General features: G+C 41.8%; 2 protein-coding genes across 3 annotated transcripts; one reads left to right on the top strand and one right to left on the bottom strand.

The window, feature by feature from the left end:
- Positions 1-1486: 1486 nt before the first annotated feature.
- chuk (component of inhibitor of nuclear factor kappa B kinase complex) lies at positions 1487-12320 on the bottom strand. Of its 2 annotated transcripts, none has more exons than XM_035404585.1 (22): positions 11884-12320; positions 10849-10959; positions 10480-10574; positions 9846-9963; positions 9668-9737; positions 9216-9304; positions 8929-9018; positions 8246-8370; positions 7416-7523; positions 7156-7291; positions 6524-6718; positions 6107-6209; positions 5627-5750; positions 4957-5108; positions 4737-4798; positions 4126-4235; positions 3970-4025; positions 3626-3734; positions 3187-3334; positions 2690-2817; positions 2403-2502; positions 1487-1933 (listed from the first exon to the last, which is right to left on the bottom strand). In XM_035404585.1, the coding sequence occupies exons 2-22, from the start codon at positions 10951-10953 to the stop codon at positions 1874-1876; spliced, it is 2283 nt and encodes a 760-aa protein (XP_035260476.1). In that variant the 5' UTR covers positions 10954-10959; positions 11884-12320; the 3' UTR covers positions 1487-1873. The 2 variants fall into 2 exon arrangements, with proteins under 2 accessions (XP_035260476.1, XP_035260477.1); XM_035404586.1 differs by lacking the exon at positions 11884-12320 and adding an exon at positions 11674-11824.
- A 1855-nt stretch (positions 12321-14175) lies between these two features.
- Positions 14176-19757, top strand: LOC118221410 (urokinase-type plasminogen activator-like). The gene is made up of 9 exons (XM_035406458.1): positions 14176-14318; positions 15223-15316; positions 15689-15740; positions 16254-16301; positions 16694-16883; positions 17104-17255; positions 17655-17795; positions 17893-18041; positions 18476-19757. Exons 2-9 carry the CDS (start codon positions 15260-15262, stop codon positions 18668-18670), a joined length of 984 nt encoding a protein of 327 aa, XP_035262349.1. The 5' UTR covers positions 14176-14318; positions 15223-15259; the 3' UTR covers positions 18671-19757.
- Positions 19758-22031: the final 2274 nt, after the last annotated feature.

The raw sequence follows: 22031 nt of genomic DNA, 5'->3' as shown, positions 1-22031 counted from the left end.
AATGACAGCTAATAAACAATTATGGCCTCCCCCCAATGACACACCAGTATAATACTATGTTTAGAACAGATTTAATAAGTCTAGTAATAACAAACTCCGCACTTATTTCAGAGCATAATGTGCGCCTGCCAAAGAGCAGGCAAAATCGCGCTGTTGTAGGCTATTCCGTAAAACTCCCATACGCAGCAGGGAAGGTCCAAGTAACCTCTAACTTTCAACGATTTTCTTTTGAAGTATAAATCGTGTTGTGGGACCTGCGAAATGATCTTCTCCAGGTTCCAACTGCACCTGTTGTCACAATTAGCATAATAATTCAGTCATGCAGCCTCCAGCGCGGTATCACACTGTTTTATTCTCTTTACATACATTTGAGCTCTATACAGTACAGTCATTTATGGGATGTATATAAATGAACATATTTCAGGTAATTCTTGGCTTTTCATTCGTCCCATTAAAAGCCAAGAATTGTACACTTTTGGTACTCTACATGCTCTACATTGCACTAGTGAATATGTTTAAAATGATATGGCCAGGTAACGATGTGGCCGCAAGGCAACATAATCATTCTGACTGATGATTACATTCAAATTATCAGGTCATAATGATCATCACAACAGAGAATTCAACTTGCAAATGACGCACAACTTAAGTGTGAATAAGCCTGGAGATCCATCAAATACAAAAAAAAAACTGAATTTGGGGAATATGAAGTTTTATGAGTGCCCATTAAATGTAAATTGGCATACACGTGATAATCTAGGAAAATACATAAATTAAACTGCACTTCAGTCATTCTTCGAATATGTTACAGATAAGGACTTCAAATATTTCTCTTTTTTACTGTTTAATTATATTTTTAATTTCAACAAAATATATGTACAGTGCAATCCTCTTTAATTCAGTTTCAATGATCCACAGTTACATTAGTTGACCACACCCAGAAAATATTTAATAAATTCTATCCACTGCATACTGCTCTGTTATACTGTGGAGTGTACATGGTGTAACACATTGAAAAAAATCTAACTATTTAAATCTATGGCTGATTAAAAAAACCAAAATAAAACAAAACAAACAAAAAAAAAACTGGATGATACTTTTTTGAGCAAATCAATGAAATTAAAAATAAATATGTGTAATTATATATTCGTCAAATCTTCACAGTTATGTACAAATAAAATAAGAGGGGTAATATATAACGAATATATAGTAAGTACTATATATATATATATATATATATATATATATATATATATATATATATATATATATATATATATATATATATATATATATATATTCTGACCAAGAATTTAAAGATTTGTGACAAACAATATTTCTAAACAGATTTCACAGACTGAACCCTCAACTCATGGTTGGTTTTAACAAAGAATTTCAGAAAGGGATTTGATTGGGTTTCAGGTAAGCCAATAAAGTGCAGTTTACAGACATTAATATCCTTTACACAACTCTTACATAATCTGTGGATGTCAGTTTCATCTATATGATGATATAAATTCTTTAAGTTGACAGAAGGGGAAGATAGAACTTTTCACCAAAGTAAAACAAAGAAAATCTAAAGAAAAAACAATTATACAACATGTGTTCATATTTTCCTTCATACTCGCTCAATTCAGTAAATCAAAATACATCTATAATAGTAAATGTCCATGTAATATTGCATGACAGAACTTACAACTTGGCGATGCAACTGGTGGAAGCTGAACAGAACAGCACAGATGTAAATTTTCATAGAAATATACAAGCATGTTTCTATGAAAACATTCAGTTAATGTTGGTGACCAGGCTTAGCATCAAACTCCTTTAGTGTTACCACACCAACAGACCGAGCTCGACACTGACTGCTGGTCGGTTATAAGTTTTGTAGTTTCACTGACAAAGACTCATACTTAGTCCAGCTCCAATCTTGATCCTGTAAGGAGGGAAAAAAAAAAAAACACTTTAAGCACAAAATTAAAAATGTGTTGAAGGCAGATCTTATACTTTCAGGTCACTGAAGCACAAACTGTTTGAAAGCAGAACCTTGCCATGTGAAGCAAGGTTGCTATGTGAAAATACTGTTTTTGTACTTATCCATTCCTGTAGGAAATTGAACCTTATGAATTCTTTTTGAAGGCTTCACAATGTAAAAATTAATGTTCTGAACGTAAACAGAACCCTACGGAAAGCTGTCACTGTTGGGTCAGAGGGCATTTCTCAGGATGATGAATGACCGAATAACATTCTTTAGGGTGAATTATCCCATTAAGTCCAGATTTTATGAAGGCTTTTGATCACTTCGGTTTAACCGAACTTTAGCTGCCAACTGGCTCATCAAACGTATTATTCAGAATTCGCTAAGAGAAACCCTGGACACACACAGGATGACAATCCACACTCACCACTATGCTCTTTGATCGCTCATCAGAGGTTTCCTGTATCAAACTGCTGAGCTGGTTCAGGTACTTCTGGTTCTCCTCCAGCAATCGAGGCACAGCGTCACTGAGGCAGAAAGCAAACGGGTTACAAAGCCAGTTAAAGCACACCTAACCAAGGCGGTCACCCCTCAGAATAAACCCGTGTAGTCCTCACTGGATTCAGTAAGGAAGCTCAAACATGGAGTACTTTGCTTCTTTCCACAGACAGGGCGAGCTGGAGAAATCGTGCCGGAGGAGGAGGTGGCTCTGACCTGTCGTTGGGCCCCGGTAAGGACATGAGAGGATGGGGGTTGCTGACTGGCTGGGCTGCCTGTGTCCAGGTCGAGGGATTGGACACGTCCGAGCTGGTGGTTATGGAGTTGCGTGTGGAATTCTGAGCCTGGCACAACAATGAACTCTGGTGAGCCAACACTAGCCCTTTGAGGAGTGGGGTTTTTTTGGAATGTTTTTCAAAATTGTAAGTCAGTGTTCTAGAACGACCATTGCGCTGTCACCAGTAGTGATTGTTACATCACCATTAGAATGTTCAGTTAACATTCTAATCGCATATTTGTGAGCTTTCACATTAAAAGGGTTAAGGTACAGAATCAATAAAATTGCAATGCACTTTGTCACTACCCACGAACAGGGTGCATTCTTTTTACATGTTTTTAAACAACATTACTACATTTCAGAACAAATAAATCCATTGAGAGACTATCACACCAATCTCATGGGAAGACAGTGGAAGATAATTCTAATATCTCACGCAGGCAATCTTCAGCAAGTGCCAAAACTCCCTCTGCCTCTTAATCTGCATCTGAACAACCGTGCTGTCGGCCTCCTTAATGCTGTCCAGAGCCTTCTCGATTCGGGGGAACAGGTCGATTATCTTCTGCTTGCTGATTAAGATTTTACTGTAAGGGGTGGGGAGAAATGAAGCGCACACTGAATATTCACCAATCAGGCGCAAGCAAATAAACAGCAGGAATGCGTGCAGCACACAGAGTGATAAAATACACTGATGAATGCACTTTGTAGATGAGCCTAGTTCTCCCAACTACAGGGGTACCCCTAAGCATAAGAAAATATTCATTTCTACCAAGAACACAACATACCCCTCTCAATAATATTTTTTTAAAACATATGCATGACCACAGGTGCTGCTGAACTGTGATCCCAGGAGGGAACAGGCTGTGTCCCTGTACCTTAGGTGAGCGTAGAGGTCCCGCAGGACGCGGTCCTGGTTCTGCACGGTCTGCAGGATGGCCTTCACCATTTCAGAGCTGTCACTGTAGCCATGTTGGGGCTCCGGCACTGGGGCACAGGGACAGAACACACAGCTGACTGATCCACACACACAGCTGACTGATCCACACACACAGCTGACGGATCCACACACACAGCCCGACGGATCCACGCACAACCTCTAACTCTTTTAGGGGATCAGCCGATGTTTCCCCACATGGTACGAGGCCTTCAATCCACTGAAAAACACTCCTCCGTCTAATCTACATTACGATTTAAACACCAAAGTCGCGTGTGTACTTACGCGCGTTTCTGCATTTCATCTTCAGCTGCTTGTAGAGTTCTATCGCCCTCTCCTCCCTGGAAAGGACAGAACGGCGTGATTACTGACGCGCGCCGTCACCACGGTAACCCGCGGCGGGAACGCCGCTCGTTTGGGCCCGAGGCCAAAGGCACTCACAGCTGCTCCATGATGTCTCCTTGGCGACGGGCGTAGGGACTCCTCTGCAGCTCCACGATCTCCGAGTGCAGCGACATGATCTCTTCGTCCAAATGGCTGACCTCGGCCACCTTCGAGAGAAAGCACATCCCGAGAGATAGTCATGTGACACCCGAGGAGCTCAGATACCCAATGAATGACTGGATCAGGCGACTGGCGTTTTTATAATTTAAGGTCAGCATATTTACTGATTATACAGTAAATTAGCTACTGGGAAGGACGGCCACAAGCAGTCATCAAGGTGAAATAACCGCCAATATGCAATGTGGATGCACTATCAAACTGCTGATTTGAGTTCCGAAACAGAATTCAGTTGTCAGTTTCGTGTTTCATTTAATCGCCTAGTTTCCAGTGCCATTTCTTTTCAAAATGGCCCTTGTATAACTTTTCAGTCAGAACAGTAGACTTGATTACTATTGACAGCGCACACAAATTTACTGGTATTGTACATGTCCTCAGGGAAAACTGAATTCACTTCAGTGAAACACACACTGCAGTGGAAGGGCGATACACTTCGGGGTGATGTCTACTGTCAGTGCAGTGTTTTCTGAAATGATTTATTAGACCAGTACCTGTGCAAACGCAGCTGCCTTCTCCTCATTGTCCTGCCAAGCTTTCAGCATCTTTTCAGAGGCTTTAAGATAAATAATAATTAAATATTATTCACAATAGCGTAATAATTAAAAGTACAAGTGATGATAATAACACAAATTTTACACACTAAACCTACATACAATATTATAACATTTCTCACTGAGAAATCGACAACGAGATTATCTTCTTTCAACTCACATATCCCAAAATGCATCTGGTCGCTGTACTTATCCAGGTCGTACTGGATGCTGCTCTTGAAGAAGTCCAGCTTGGCCTTCAGCTGCTGCGAGGCGGCGAACATGTGGTTCTTGCACCTGGTGAGGTTGGTGTTGTAGCGGAGGAGGCTCAGCCTAACAGTGAGGGGAGAACAGCAGCAGCCCTCACACGTACGGTCTGACACAAAGGCCTCCAAGAGTAACTAGGCCTGGTCTGACAGGAGCTGAGCAGGCAGGTTTAACAGGAGCTCATGGAGTAGGTCTCTGAGTAACTAGGCCTGGTCTAACAGGAGCGGAGTAGGCAGGTTTAACAGGAGCTGAGTAGGAAGGTTTAACAGGAGCTCATGGAGCAGGTCTCTATAAATAACCAGGTTTGGTCTAACAGTTCTCTATGAGTAACTAGGCCTGGTCTAACAGGTCTCTATGAGTAACTAGGCCTGGTCTAACATGTCTCTATGAGTAACTAGGCCTGGTCTAACAGGAGCTGAGGGAGCAGGTCTCTATAAGTAACCAGGTTTGGTCTAACATGTCTCTGAGTAACTAGGCCTGGTCTAGCAGGTCTCTCTGAGTAACTAGGCCTGGTCTAACAGGGCGGCAGTGTAGTATAATGGGTAAGGAGCTAAATGCCGGTAATGGAAAGTAAAGTAGCTCACATGGCCGCTCTCTGGCCCTGGAACAGGCGGCTGTAGTCGTCCTTCAGGCCACAGATGTAGCTCACCGCCTCCCCCCACACCTTTTTCAGCGTTGTCAGGGGCAACTGGGTCTTGGTTTCCCGCACTGTGGCAAAATACGCAAACAGGCTTATTCAAATAATATAGAGGAAGAAAATACATTAGGTGGGTGTGTGTGTGTGGGGGGGGTTTGATAGGTACTACTGTTTTGAATTATAAATGCACAGAGAACTTTCTAGAAAGGAAGGAAGGCCAGTGACACTTACACCAAAAATCACAGACATACACAAACTGCATGTAAATACTAATTACATACAGAATGGCACTGACTGAACTGTGTATGACAATCCCAGTAAAATGGTGACCTGTTTTTATCTGAATCTTCAGCCGATGAAACACACCCAATGCACCTGTGCGGAATGCATACTGCTGGAGAGTTGACCATCAGCGGTGAACACTTACCGATGAAATTGACCTTATCTGGGAGCGGTCTGGCAGTGAACGGGCCAGAGTATTTCGTCAGGCTCTTGTCAAACAGGAAGACGATGTAGCTGTCCCAGCCCCTCTGTAGACCGGACAGAGAGAGCACAAGCGTGAATATTCTCACACCGACACACACATGAGCAGCACTACACTACTGTACACCACTAGCAGCCCAGTATTCCGCCCAAAGGACCAGCAGTGGAAAGATCCTCCACTGAAGCGCTCTGCTCAGATAAACAGGAACTCACCACTCCATACAGCACACACTGCGCAACAGGAACTCACCACTCCGTCCAGCACGCACTGCACTACAGGAACTCACCACTCCGTCCAGCAAACACTGCACTACAGGAACTCACCACTCCATACAGCACACACTGCGTGACAGGAACTCACCACTCCGTCCAGAACGCACTGCGCGGCGGGCTTGCGGGGGTCCAGCATCACGCCCGTCTCCTGCAGCAGCTCCTGGTTGAGCAGGTCGATCTTGGTCTCGGCCTCGATGCGCTGCTGCAGGCTGTGCAGGCTCTCGTCCGGGGCCAGCTGGAACGAGTGGATCTGCGCCGTGGTCATGTTCAGGATGTGCACTACCTGGGGTCAGAGAGAGGAGCTGGGTGAGCAGACTGGTCCTCTCCTCAGACCCGAGGACGTACACCAGGGCTATGAAGCATGATGAAGTCTAGGACTGAGCAAGGGCTGAAGGGGTTACTGGGCTGGTATGTTCATTTCAACTCAGATCAAAATAAAAAATAAATAGATAAAAAAAACAAGTACTTGGAGAAAAGACTCGCACGCTGTATCTTGCACAAACTATTTTATTAAATTACTAAATAGCACAAAATAATGAGCACGAGATCATTAAATAGCACAAAATGAAACGTCTGTGCTGTTTCGTTAAAGACTTTGCGCAAGATGCAGTGTGCGGAGCAGATTAGCTGAAAAACTGAAAAAATCAGAAACAATAAACCAAAAGAGAAAGAGGGTTTCTGTCCCTGCAGCAGTGCTGGGGAGGGAACCGTCGGGCTCACCTTCATGCTGAGAATCTGGTCCAGAACCGTGAAGCACTGTGGCTGCTGCGTTCCTGGATGGGTTCCCCCTCCTCTCTGGACCGGGTCCCAGTTCAGCATCAACTGCAGCAGAACCTCCAGGGGCTCCGACAGCGTCCTGCAGACACACAGCTCCGGCTGGGATAAAGAGCTCAGTGCAGGGCACGCGGGAGCCAAGCTCAGAAACGATCAGACCTCAGATCAGGGTGCTATTCTGTGTTACTCTCGTTCCGTGTGCCGACCTGCTCAGATTGTTGGGGTAGGGCAGGTGCGTAGAGAAGCGCACTTCCCCGTTCATCTCCTCCACGGCCATGATGTCCTTTGGCCCTTTGTTGCGCACTTTAGTGGTCCTATAAAACATTTTCAGAACAACTGAATTAAAAATTAACGGAGAGTTAAATTCACACCGGTTTGTTGTTTCTTATCAGCTAAATACAGTCATATTCTCTTTTATGTAGTACTTTATATACAGCAAAAGCTACCGCGTTTACTCTGTTCTGTAACAAAGAACGGAAAGGTATCCATGATCATTTTGCGTGAGATGTCACTTGACTAAGCTTCTTGGTGAGGCAGAGTGAGGATCTCTCAGGGTTTCCTGAAGCTTTTGCTCCTACTGAGATCCATCAGCTGGGAAACAATTGTTGAAATGTGCTACAGCTTTCACAGTCCACTTGAAAACTGTGACACTGTGCACCTATGTGCACACTCCACAAACCATGCATGGTTAACTGTCAAATATTGGGTCTAATTTTTAGGATATATTAGCAAATCTTCTTATAAGCAGATCACTGACTATTTAAAAAACTATTTGTTAAAATGAAAAAATGCACAATATGCTACCTGCTATTCCAGAAAAAAATATTGATTTGCTTCCCATTTTGTGCATTTAGGTGTTTAACAGTGCAAAGAGCAATACCAGCCTGCCTTTCAGTTACTTTGTACTCAATACTACTGTGCAAATACTACTAACTGCGCCTTTAGCAGTGGCCTCAGTATGAACTCAGAAACTGGCTGCTAGGTCTTACATCACATGCACACGCTTTGACAACACCTGAGGAGAACAGGAACCCACCACTGCACAGGCTGCAGATTGTGCAGAAAGGGGCGAAAGCCACAGCTACATTCAAAGACCATGGTGCCGAAGCTCCAGTAGTCCACCGTCACCGTGTAAGGCTTGTTCTCGAACAGCTCGGGGGCCTGAAACAGCGCAGTTACATTCCTGTGAGCACAACCGGACACTTAAAGAGAAGAGAGTAATCGCACAGAGCATTACAGGAAAATGCCCTCACACCTATTAAATCAAACTGCCCCCCCCCCCCCTTTTCCCCTCAATAACAGGCAAACTTGGAAACTTAAAACTGCTCAATCAATAGAAAGGGTCCCTGGGGAAAGATGAGATGTATATCCCAGCCAAGTGCCAGTCAAATGCACCCCTCTGTAACCCTGGGCAACGCCACCGCCAATCAGGTGTCATCCTGCAGGGCTGCCACCCACAGTGGGCATCGGCCCATGTGAGGTCTGATCCCAGGCCTCGGGACTTTGGAACCTTCAATAGACATCAGCTCTCTGACAAATAAATATAGTGTTGCCAAAGTAACAAAACAACACCTGCTCAGATTCGCCTGTCAAAGCGGATAATCACAGATCACACAGGACGGGCAGCAAATAGCCCTGCCTCTAACTCAAAGGGGAACTGTCACATACAGATATGATCGTGCTAAATTAATCAGACTCAGAGATGGTGCCCGTACTCACCAGGTACTGCAAGGTTCCCACAAAGGACGTGCAGAGACTCCCCTGATCGAGGTCTTTGGCGTAACCCAAATCTATGATTTTGTGAACTAACTGCATGTAGAAAAAAATGAAAAAATACAGAATAAATTAATTCACTAAATAAACAGAGACCAAATCTACAGGTTTCCTCAATGCATTTTTGTCTCAGTAAACCAGTCTCCATCTCAGGGGCTGATCTGCAGAACGCTACTTAAATCTGAATGCGTAACCACAGAAAGATCTTTCCGGAAAGATTATGCTCCACTCGCCTTCCCATTGATGTCCTGCAGCACAATGTTCTCTGGTTTCAGGTCTCTGTGGATAATTTTGTTTGCATGTAAATACTGAATGCCTGACCCTGAAACAGACGGATTTACAGCCGTTTAGACATAAAGACACCATGAAACACACGCCACATCCTCAACCTTCACTGGGCCCTTTGTGATTACTGTCCATATCTATCTGATAACAATAATAATAATAATAATAATAATAATAACATGGTCTGTTAGAGCATCTATACACTGCACTTTCTTCTCTTTGTACTTCATAAATCATACGAAGCCTAAAAAATACAGTGGAAAACCCAACCGGCAAAAAATGAGTCATTCTGCATTTCAATAGAAGTGGAACTGGCCATATGGAAACCCCCCCATTTCGCCTATTCGTGTTACAGACTGCACGAGTAATGTAGTTGTGCAACAGACTCTAGAACACATACCAACATCACCGAGTAAGGACAGGACTTCACTCTCTTTCATTCCACAGCAATTCTCCGGCTTGCTCAAAATCTAGAGAAAGCGCAGAGAGACGGTTAAACATTCACGGGCAAAAACTAGGGTACAATGTGAACAAAATGGCTGCCTTCTACGAGATGGCAGAAGACGGTATTTCCGCACTTTTCTCAGGTCTCCCTTGGAGCAGTACTCCATCGCCAGGAGGGGAAGATCGTTCAGGGCGATGGGTTTCATCTCTTCGGGCACGTCCCGGGCTGTCACCACGTTTATGTGATCCAGCCTGTTCAACGAAAACAAAAAAACCGAACTTAACACACAAGCAAAGCTGTTCACTTTCACAGCATCCACATCAAATAAATCATTATTATACCTGTACGAGTTCAAATCGTAAATATGTGGGCTGAAAAGTTTAAGCCAACAAAGACACAGTGCCGTTGGCGCAAAGCACCATTCAGCTACTTGAGTGCTGATAGCGCCCCCTTGTGGACAATCTTCATCCTGCTAAACCTGAGTAAGTAAGTGAATGATCGAGTTATTTCTTAGTTAGTTAGCTGGTTGGTTGCTAACAAGCCAGACCCTTGAGGTGACTCGCATATAAAGCACAAGCTCTGCCAGCAAATATTGAATACTGATGTTGTGTGTACTCTATCCTGCAGCACTGCATTCTGCATGTGACATCAATCACAGGGCTTTTGGCTGTTAGAATCATTCCATGTTCCCAGGGCACTAAAGAGAACCAAGCTGGGAAAGAAAGGCAGGTAATAATTCTTAAACAGCGGGGCCTCTCCAAACGTACTTCTGCATGATTTGAATCTCACGGCTCCATCTGTCTTTGTTCTTTGGTGTCAGCTCCAGGCGACACAACTTCACTGCGATTTTCTCAGAGGTTTCCTAAAACAACGAACACAAACAACAAACACATGAAGTCGGGTTCACTGAAATTATCATCTGTACCAAAAGAAAAAAGACAGACAAGTCTACATCACTGAAAAAAATCTGGCTAGCCATGAAATAGAGCAAGTTAAGTCATACATCAACTTAATTACCTCTATCAAACCACATGAATTGACATCCTTCAAAGTGAAAGCTAATTCATGCAGCGTGCAAAAGAGAGCATGTATTACATCAGACCAGCAACAGACATCACTTCAACAGTAACACTCACCTGATGCTGATACAAATACACGTGACCAAAACCTCCTGTCCCCAACCTCTCTTTCATCTCCCACAGTCCACACACTTGATTCTGCCTGAAAGGGGGTCTCTCCATTCTGGGCTGAAAGAGATAAGACCAGTACACTTAATGTCACACCGTTTTCTGTACCTCATCAAACAATACGTATCTAACGTTGCCATCACTGAGCAGCGTGTTGGATCTTCTATAGGCGTGGTGGATCTGCTATAGGCGTGGTGGAGCTGCTATAGGCGTGCCGCTGAGGTTAGAATATCCGCTCGACGCTTGTATACTCTAAGCACTTGTAGCACTCACTAGTCGCAGTTGTTGACAATCAGGGCATTTCAGGCATGTTTTCCAGGAACATAAACCAACACTGCCATTTGCAACAGAGAACTGGGGCGACCTATCTAGCTACATTCCTATCATTCACATTAATGTTAGCATTCGCAAATGTAACCGACGTTAGACTACAACAATACTGTTCAATCACATCGTTTCCCTTAAGTTAGATTTATTAATGTTACACCTAGAAAGCTAGTTGGCCATATTTTGTCGCAGGCCTGTCAATGTGGCTAGCAAGTTTGACAACTAAGTTCAAACTAGAAGACATGAAGACATGAAGTCGAAGATGCATTGTCTTAATATCGTGTTTGTCCCGTGAACATCAAAAACTGACGAGTTAAACGCTGTCAGCAGCTCCTGCATAGTTCGCTAGCTAGGTATACCTGGACTGGCTATGTAAACAAACATGCTCTGATTTATAGATACAGCGAGATAAAAGCATACAGATAGCTAGAATATCAAAAAGGGCACCTTGAAATTAAACTCAAGTAGTCCTTTATAGCCTTTATCTTGTCCCCACCTCCGGTTATTTCTTTCAGGCGCTACCCTTCTCACACACCGCCCTGTCTTTCCCAGAAGTGACGTTGCTAAAGCTTCAACCACCACCACCAGAGTTAGAAGCTAGCAGCTAACTAGCAAAATGATTCATAAACATTCACAACTGCAACGTCGTCCCCTTACCTTGATTAGTTATACTATTTTCCTCAGATTAAATACCGACATCCAATTAATGTTTTACTTTGTAACGAATTCACACCAGGACGTTAAGATCCATTTTTCTGGGTTTAGTTAGCTAGCTAGCGTTAGCGCTGGCTACTCTACCGCTTGCTAGGCCCGTCAACTAGCTGCTAGCTAGCAAACGTTACGTAAACAAACTTGATGCGGTGGATAAAAAAGCCCTAGAAAAATAAGTGCGCGCCTGTAGGCTATAAATTAAATCCCAGTGAATCTATGAGTTATGGAGGAAACCTAAAATAGCAGATCTTGTTTATCAGCCCTTCATATTTACAAGAAATAAAATGTCCACCACATATTTTTCTGCTTGGCGCTGGCGACTCTGCACTGTACTTTCCGCAGAAGTGACGTCACTGCGAAATCAAGCAAGTCTCTCGTCTTGACTGAGGCGTGCGAGTCATTGAACGCCGGGGTTTTTTAGCATTGTTCTGTTGTTCTATTTTCATAAACCGTTTCATACAATAAAGATGTTAGCTGACATTCATACGAACATTCCTGTTGAGCAGTCACACCTGACGATGTGTTTTGTTTCAATTGAGCTGCTTGATTTGATTGGGCTGTAAACTGATGGGTTTTTTTTTTTGTTTGTTTGTTTTTTGTTTTTTTTTTCGTTTTTTTGACGTGAGGATTATGGTATGAGTAACATACCCAGTGAGGCATTTGCGCTAATGTAAAAATAAAGTTGCTTATTCAGCATATTTTAATGTTACATAACTTGCAAAGACTGGGGAGGAAATTATGCAATTTGACATTCTAAATTAGGGATGGATGCCTGGGCTATAATTATTATTATTATTATTTTTTAACACATATTCATTTTCATTATCATTATGTTCTCTGCCATACATGCCCAACTCCCACGTGTTTATAATGCCCAACTCCCTTTGTTGCTTTGTAAAGTGATAAAAGAAGAACAAAAATTGCCGTTATGTTCTTTAGCTGTGCTATTTTGAGGTTTTAGACTGATGATTCATGCCCTCCAAGAGTTAGAAGTGCATTTTCCTGTGACAGGCTTCCTTCCTTGTTATGCTCTCAACAGTCTTCTTTAATAATGCTGACAACTGTCTTCACTAACATATATTCGCACATATGAGTCAACATGGCCTCTACAACTCTCCAACCACACATACAATACATTAATGCATAAATATTGTACTGAAAGTGAGCCCTGCATTCTCTCTATTTTCCATTCTCTATTTACTTAAGGTGAACAGAATCTGCTACCACAGGGAACTTTACGCATTGCTGTAAGGTATATGAATTGCATATTTACGTTTGCATTTATATTAATATTCAATGTTCATCTTCTTGTTGTCAGTATGCATTCTTTAAATGTTTGTTAAACCATTTGTTAAACCTTTGTTCACAGTGATAATATAATTGGTTGTTTATTGTGGTAAGAACCAGGAAATATTGTTATTCAATCGTAAGAATTAACATTGACATGGCACCAATAATATCTATCATTTCCCAGCTGGCACACGGCTATTGTTGCATGCCATGAATGGTATGACTAAGGCACCAGTCAGAGGGCCTGAATGCCTGTTTCTTTTATTTAGGCAAATGCAGCGAGGTGGCACTTGAAACTCTGACCTGCGTTTACCATCCTTGATGGGCACCCTCTGACACCTCTGGTTTTTAACCCTGTGTCGCTAAGTCACATGCGGTAGTTCACTGTACACCAACGCGTTACTGCCCGCAGCCAATGAGGAATGTTTTGAATGGTTGCTAACATAAGACATGAAAGCATTTGGGTTCTCATGTTTATAATTAATCAAGATATGACTGAGTACATGTGGTGTGTATGACTTACATTGACTTTGGAAAATTATTATTATTATTATTATTATTATTATTATTATTATTATTATTATTATTATTATTATTATTATTAATAGTAGTAGTAGTAGTAGTAGTAATAATAATAGTTCCTTAGAAATAAGAATATCAGTGTATATCTCATAGTTTACATCGACTGAGGGGGAATATTAGACCAGTAGGCATAAGAATATCAGTGTATATCTCATAGTTTACATCGACTGAGGGGGAATATTAGACCAGTAGGCATGATGCCTTGAAAAACATATTTTCCTTTTAAGGCTAGTTTCCTTCCCCATATTGAAGTGGCAAGCTGTGGAGGGGGCGTCGTTTTCATCATCACATATGAATCACGGATCGAGTTTCTGCTTCCCTGCAGTCACAGCCATCCGCACATGCCTTCCGGCACATGTCCCACACAAATCACGGGCCCTCCCATCGACCAATCACATCTCTTCCCCGCGTTTATAAGGAATTGCCTATGCCGCAGAACAGGGACCGAACAAGTGCTTGAATTGAAGCTGCAAAGATCTGAACCTCTGAACCCTGATCTCCATAAGCAGGTAAGCTTCTCAGCCTATCGAAAGGAAACCATTTGTGCAACAAGAGGCTATTGCTTCCTTCATTGTACTGAGGCCACATGCTGCGGCCTCAGACAAAAATGTATAACAGCTCAGAGGTCTATGTTCTCTTTTTCATTTAGAATGAGAGGTGTGATTATATTGTGGTATTGGGTTAACAACACAGTATCTTGATGCTTTTAATTTATTTACCAATAAGATTTGGTTACATTCTAAGTTGTAAAGTTTTTATGGGAAGCGTGTCCTGGCAAGCTTATGTTCCATTCATGCTGGCCTCATGCTTGCTTTTAATTTCTTTATTTTACAAATGCCGAACATTGAAATGTAATTCTGTGATTGATTTTTCAGTATAAATCAAGCTCAGCATTTTTTTTGTTTATGTTATGAATTGGGCACCATAAAAATGTAGCGATTTATATTTGTGTTATGTGTTTCTAAGGATGTTATTTTGTATGCTCAGGCAAAAATACTTATTTTTTATTTGTGACAGTAAATTTTTTCTTTTCTGCTTCAAACATTAATTCATTAATTAATACCAGTACCCTAGCAGGCTTGATCAGGAAAATGTTCCAAGTGGATGATAAATGAAGCGGTTTCATAACTAATACAGCTTATTAACAAGTATTGAATCTGACAGCAGATTCAATTTTAACAGCAATTGTTGTAAGTATTGACGTAAAATTTTAAGTTACTCTTCCGGTATATATGAAGTTAATCTGAAGAAGTAAGCTATGTAGATCTGAATTCACCGTACGGACAGTACACTGTACTGTTATTTTATAACAGCCTGTTTGCCAAATAATTGTATTGTTGTTATATGTAAGAATATTTTACATATATTTTACTTTACTAAAGGATTTCATTTTTGTTGATTGCTCATTTTCAGAAATTCCATATAAATTAGGAGCCAATTTTTCAGAAGGATGAAATTGTTACTCATTCTAACAGCATTTGTGGAAATCATCTCTTCCCTTGAAGTGGTAAGGAAGAAATTTTTGTCTGAAAAATCATGTCTAACAAAAAGCTTTCAGCTGTAAAATGTTTCTCACATTCAGTGTTTTAACTTGACTATATATGTATTTGGCACATTCAAAATCAGTGATTTCTATGCATGATCTAAATCAAATAGAAACCCCAGTAAAATCTCCCTTCATTTACCTCCAAAACCAGCTTTTATGTAACTAATCCAAAACACATTCAGTCATTTTCTGAATACAAAAAAATGGGAAAAAATCTGGAATTCTCCCCATAGTTTATTTTATAATATGTGCCTGAAATAACAATATTTCATTTCAGGAAATATGCCCGCTACTATAATTTTGTTTTCTTGACAACATTGTTGTTCCTCACAGAATGAGCTGAATCGGCGAACAGCACGCTCCCTCCCTTCCACAGTTTACTCAGGTACGACAAATCCGGACTGAACTCAAAAGGCAGAATACCACACATGAATGACGGAGAAGGACAGATATACAGGCCGTGCAAACTCTGGACTTCTCCTTACACAGTTAGGACTGTGGGACAGGTGGAAGATGGACAATCTTTCCAACAGTTTAATATCATTATATCAGTGTCCACTAACAGCTCTTGTTCTTGTGAAACTATAGACTGTAAACATAAATATAGATATAGATGCATTATGACAACGATTCCATCAGCTGGTGATGAGTTCAGCATTACTGCTTGAATAGTGCAAGCATTTATTAAATTGATATATTCTCTTATGAAAGCTAGTATTGACAGTCTTTTCTACATAATATGTACATATATGTAATAGGAAACAACGTGGCTGTTTTGAGGCCGGAAATGAATAAGGTTCAGTAACATTAGATGTGAATGTAATCTGAAGACATTTGCTATATGCTCAATAAGTCACATTGAAGAATTCAATAAATAATTTTCTCTGTCTCCTTGCAGACTTTTTTGGTCCACAAAGTCTACACAAACCAAGCAGAGCAGAAACAGGTGGGTTACTATTCTACTCTTCCACAAAGGAAACCGGTGCTTTTTGCAGATCTTTGCCAGTTTTAATGTATTAAATAACATTAAGTAACGTGTCAATCTCATTTTGGAACTATAGGGAAACTTATGAGCTAACATCTAGAGGTAGACACTGATCTATGGAAATCAAGGTCAGTTTTCAAAACATTTACCAGAGTAGATGACACATACTAGCCAATTTGGAAACACACCCAAGTGTGGAAATTAATGGTTACTGCAACTTCTTTCGATGTGAAAAACAGCATATGTTACATCAATTACGTTTTGAGACATCCCAGTGGAGAATGACTGTGTCTTTGCAGCTGTGAAATGGCAGCTTTTTTCATGAGGACAGTGTCCACGCCTGTTTCCGACAGACTCCAGATGTGGAGAAAGGCCCGGGAAACTGCTGAAGATCGTCGGGGGGAAGGTCACCGCGGTGGAGTCGCACCCATGGATCGCGTCCATCTTCTGGAGGGGTCGATTCTCGGAGAGAGTGTTTAAGTGCGGCGGCAGCCTCATCTCTCCCTGTTGGGTGGTCACGGCAGCCCATTGCTTCCCAGACGGGTAAATACATCCGTTCCGCTTTACCACTCAATTGACTTCCTATACTGAATAACGGGAGCTGCACATCCGCGGGCTGCAATGACCTTTAACTGTAATTTTTTATTTCCGTCGGAGCAGATGCGTTTGTTTTCCTGGTTGACTGAGTATTCCGCACGGGAGTGGCCTTTGAATTCTCTTGTGTTTAGTGTTATTTTGTTTTTTTTTTCTCGTTTCATCACAGCACGGAAACCAAACTTCATCGCCTCTCCGTCTTTTTGGGAAAGAACGCCGTCAATGAGACCGACTACGAGAGAGAACAGAAGTTCCGCGTGGATGAACTCATTATTCACCACGGGTTCGACAACAGTGACGGAAACTACAACAATGATATCGGTTAGACTTCCTTTTGTAGTCCTTTACAGGTCATATGCATTAAAGCAGAGCTCTTATCTGAAAACATACTATAAAACAACTATGAATTTCTTAATATAAATATAAATACTCTATAGACCAGGAAGGCAGTTCAGGCAGGTGAAGCCAAAGTTAAGTAATTTCACCCATACCTATACTGCATCAGTCCTAGCTCTTATTATCTTCCAATAGAAAATATCCTGTCCTACACCAATAAGTGAAGTACTTAACCCCTAATTGCTTCAATACATTTCCAGCAAATTATATGGATAATATGAAAAATATCAACAATATTTTATCATCCTGAAGATAGATAATAAATGGCCAAGCAAGTAAGTGAGGTAATTATATCACTCAGTGTCCTGCACTGGTGTTTTCCAGCCTTGCTGAAGATAATCGGAAATGATGGTAGGTGTGCGGAAGAGTCCGGCTCGGTGAGAACGGTCTGCCTGCCCCCAGCCAATCAGATGCTCCCTGCGGGGGTCACCTGTGAAATCGCTGGATATGGGAAAGAGCGGGAAGGTGAGGCTGTTGTTCGTCCGCGGTCGCTACCCAAAGCGACGAGGCTCCATCGAGAACCGTTATCTCCATTTGACCTTTGACCTTTTTCCCGTTGCAGGGATCTGGCATAACTCACAGTACCTACGAGAGGCCACGGTGAAGCTCTTGTCCCAGGACGTCTGCACAAGCAACGACTACTACGGAAAGATGGTGACCAACAACATGTTTTGTGCCGGCAGTCCTGACTGGAAAATAGACTCCTGCAAGGTACTGCATGCTTACGACCTTCAGCATGTTCTGCCTCCAATGCTACCTCTGCTCACTGCAAACGTTAATGCAGAAAATCAAATTAACATTAACAACTTGGAAATGTCATGAGAAAACCTTGTGTTCTACAGTATTTCACCATTTTGCTTTTTTCCCACTCACATTGAAAGTTCTAATCAAATTCTTATTAGTCCAAGTTTTTTGTACTCCAGTCTCAACATTGTTTGTGTGGAACCAGAAGAGAGAACACAACAATTTAATAAAACCCAGAAATACATCAAGCAGCATCCAAAATGTGTGGAGTGGCCTGTGCTGAATAATGGCATTTTGCAAACATTGTGAAACATAATCATGCTCATCGCAGTGTCCACCATTTTAAAAGCCGCGTCCGTCCCGTCCTTGTTCTGACAGTCCCGCTGCCGTGTCACCCGCAGGGAGATTCGGGGGGGCCCTTGGTGTGCGAGGCGAATGGCCGCCTGTTCCTCTTCGGGATCGTCAGCTGGGGGGAGGGGTGTTCCCGGAAATTCCGCCCGGGAGTCTACACCAGGGTCACCAAATATAACCGCTGGATTGGGAGAAAGACCGGCCTGTCCTCCATCGCTGCGGGCTCCATGTATCCGCAGAAGTGACCCGCCTCCGCCCAGCTGCAGCCCAGCTGTTAAACGGGCGATCCACAGATCCAGCTCTATCCACTTCCTGTCAATCAACCTCATCTTCTGAGTTTAAAAAAAATAGCTGGTGTAGCACAGCACCGCTGCTGAATTCCATCAAACCATACCCAGGATTATATGCTAATGGAGTTGTTTCCGTTATTACATAATGCCAGAGAATATGCTGCCATAGATTATTTTTAAAAGAAAACTTATTCTGAACAAGTGTCCGGCAAACTGCGATGACATGAAAATGGAAGAATTGTGTTTGTAATAGAAGGTTAACAACATTTACCCGCAGCAGATGTAATGCTAGACGCATCCATCCTGCAGATTTGGTAGCTTATGAAGTTCTGATGCTAAAAAATAGTAGCGTAACTTCAAGGAACAGTACTTGTGTAATTGTTTTGTTGTCATACTTTTTACTTTAAAAGTGAATTGAATATTACTCAACACTCAGGAAATTATCAGAAACTAGAAAAAATTCTGATTTGTTTCAAGTTATTTTGAAGACATGCTGAAAGGCGGTTTTTTTTTTGTATTTGATTATTTATTTTGGACTTGTGAAACACTGCTGCTGCATCATGCACAGTTGTCTCTATTTTCATAGTTTTTTCTTCTTTTTTTCTCACATCCTGTCAAGATATTTCATTTGTTTGTCGTTCTTTTCTCTTTTTTCATTACTCTGACGTGAGTACTGCATATTGGTTTGAATGCTCTCAGTACGGGAGGACATTTTGCCTTCACTTCAGACTCTTAGATGCTGAGACAGGCCTAACAGGAGCAGGGCTGGGCCATACGGTCATATTTTTAATGGGGCATTTGCTGTGCAAATATATAAATATTTTTCAGTATTTTTGAATGTTTCAGCAACACAATATGTATTTTTTATCATAAAAAAACCGTATTATCCAATACCACATGGCATATTGTATGTTTTATACTAGACTGATACTTACAGTTTTATATTATACTAAGTAAAATATCTTTGCACATTGACACACGGAGGATCTGTAAGTTCCCCTCTATGTGAAAGCTTTACTTGTGTTCTGTAACTTTGTGTACTTTGCCTGTATATGATTTTTTTCAAGGTTCAATAAAGTTTGTGTTGTTAAAGCATTTTACTCGTCTATGGAACACTCACTCATTACTTTTATTATGCTAAATTTTATTGAGTCAAATATGATTTCATGGTACTTGAACAACAGATCAAGGACTTTATTTAATAAAAGAGATAAGTCGTTCACCCTCTGTATTTGTATGTTTTTAAAATTCTAAATCTTGGTACTTGGTACAGAAAATCAGATCAGATCTGACAGAAGCCCCTTCCGATACCTTCCCATAATTCTTTGGGTTTTCAGTCAGTTATGTTGATATGCGGTATATTTGAGGTATACAGTATACTTTTATTAATTTATCTCTTTTGGAGTGTGTCTGTGATGGTTAAACTCAAGCTAAATGATAATAGCAACTGTGCGGTAGAAAGTCTGGGTAAATTATGAGAGGGGTTTCTGTTATGTCATGGTGATCTGGTGACACAGTCTCCTGCAATGAGAGACCATTTCTCAATTCAAAAATGTAAAAAAAAAAAAATGTTATGACTACATATTTTCGCTTTTATAATCCCTGTTGGATAGTGTTGCATTGTGATTTCCTCATCAGGCCAGCTGAGTTTCCTACCACACAAAGGACACTTGCCCCCGCTAAAGGAAACACAGTTGCCTGGATACAACATTGCCTCATGTTTTCCCAAAATGCCACCTCCGTGTGTGAAATCAGGCATCCTGTCAATCTCGCAAAAGGACGATGACATTCATGCTCACCCCATGGAGATTTCCCCACCATGTTTGTCCCTGGGTAAATCAGCACACTGATCTAATTAGTCCACAAATAAAGCAGTATTTATTTGTTTTATTATTTATTATTTAGTATGGGAGGGGGCCTTGCTTGCACATTGGTTCCAGTGTTGAATCAGTGGTGTGAGGAGGAGGGGGGGAGTGGAAGGGAGGGGGGCGGAGGTTAAGGGCTCTGGGGAGGGGAGTGGCAGGAGGTTGCAGTTCTCTGTCTGACAGGGAATTCCTAACCTCGGTCATGACTCCATCGTCAGGAACGCCGGATTAGTGGAAACCCTCGGAAAGGAGGCCCCCAGAGCAGCAGCTGCTCCTGACATTTCTGTTTTGACGGTTATGTCATGGGAACCAACGAGGAGGGGGGGGGAAAGACTGCTACACATGAACTATCGCCGGAATGAACTCCGGTGGGATGGAAACATTATTCCCCGCTACCGTACGGCCGAAAGTGACTCAATACAACGGACATTTCAGCAAGCGAAAGGCCTGGGGTGGGGCGGGGCGGGTGGGGGCTGAGTCAGACCTCGGGGCGGGGTGCAGCGGGGGAACTGAATCCCGTTTTTCACATCTTTCACCGAGGCATTCCCTCCGCGAAATGCGGGACGCCTCGAGCGGGCCACTTCCAGGCAGCCTAATTTACTGGGTAATCAAACCCACTTTCTCTCAGAGGGCAATTATTCAGAACGCAACAGCTGTTCTAAAATGGAAGGAAAACGTCATCCTCGGTTATGATTTGGAGATTAGTGCCGTCTGAATAGAGAAACCCGACTGAAGCGCTGGATAGAGACTTCATTTGTTGTGCATTTTTCTCTTTAGCTTTAACTTTAATGTGTAACTGTTTTGCATTACTAATTTTTCACCTGTCCCAATACTGCAGTGTCCTCTTTAAATTTCAAAATACGTACATTGGCAGGCATGCTCTCTGATAGCATTGCTATTTAGCCATGACAGCATCATATACCCTGTGGGTGAGAATATGGGCAGTTACTGTTTCTGTCTGGGACTGACCATCACTACAACAAAGAAATTTACAATGGTACTTAAGTAATGTGAGTCACACTTAAAATGATTTATTCAAATGGAAATAAAATTGAACTGAACCCCAGCTTAAAGCTAAAGTACTAAAGATATTTGTTGATTTTTCTCACACTCCTTTTCAAGAATCCATGAATTTCTGAAAAGTCATTTTGGTAAAGCTGCTCATCTTACTGTATACAAACAACTGCATGCAGTGATAATAATATAGGTCACAGATGGTGTTATGTATTTTCCTGATGATGTTCCCTAATTGTCTGACCATTATAGATGTTTCATAATGATAGTCTGACTTCTCCAGCCTTGTATAAAATGGTTTCCATCATTTTTGCTTTGGGTTGTAGGTGATATATTGGCCACAAGGGGATGCTATTTGCTAAATTAAAAAAAAACTAAAACAGCAGGTATGAGTCAGTAAGATACTTATCAATGCATTTTTTAATACACAATTTTTT

This window comes from Anguilla anguilla, chromosome 2 (assembly GCF_013347855.1).
Source record: "Anguilla anguilla isolate fAngAng1 chromosome 2, fAngAng1.pri, whole genome shotgun sequence".
Lineage (NCBI taxonomy): Eukaryota > Metazoa > Chordata > Actinopteri > Anguilliformes > Anguillidae > Anguilla > Anguilla anguilla.
This window is presented reverse-complemented; position numbering and strand designations above follow the sequence as displayed.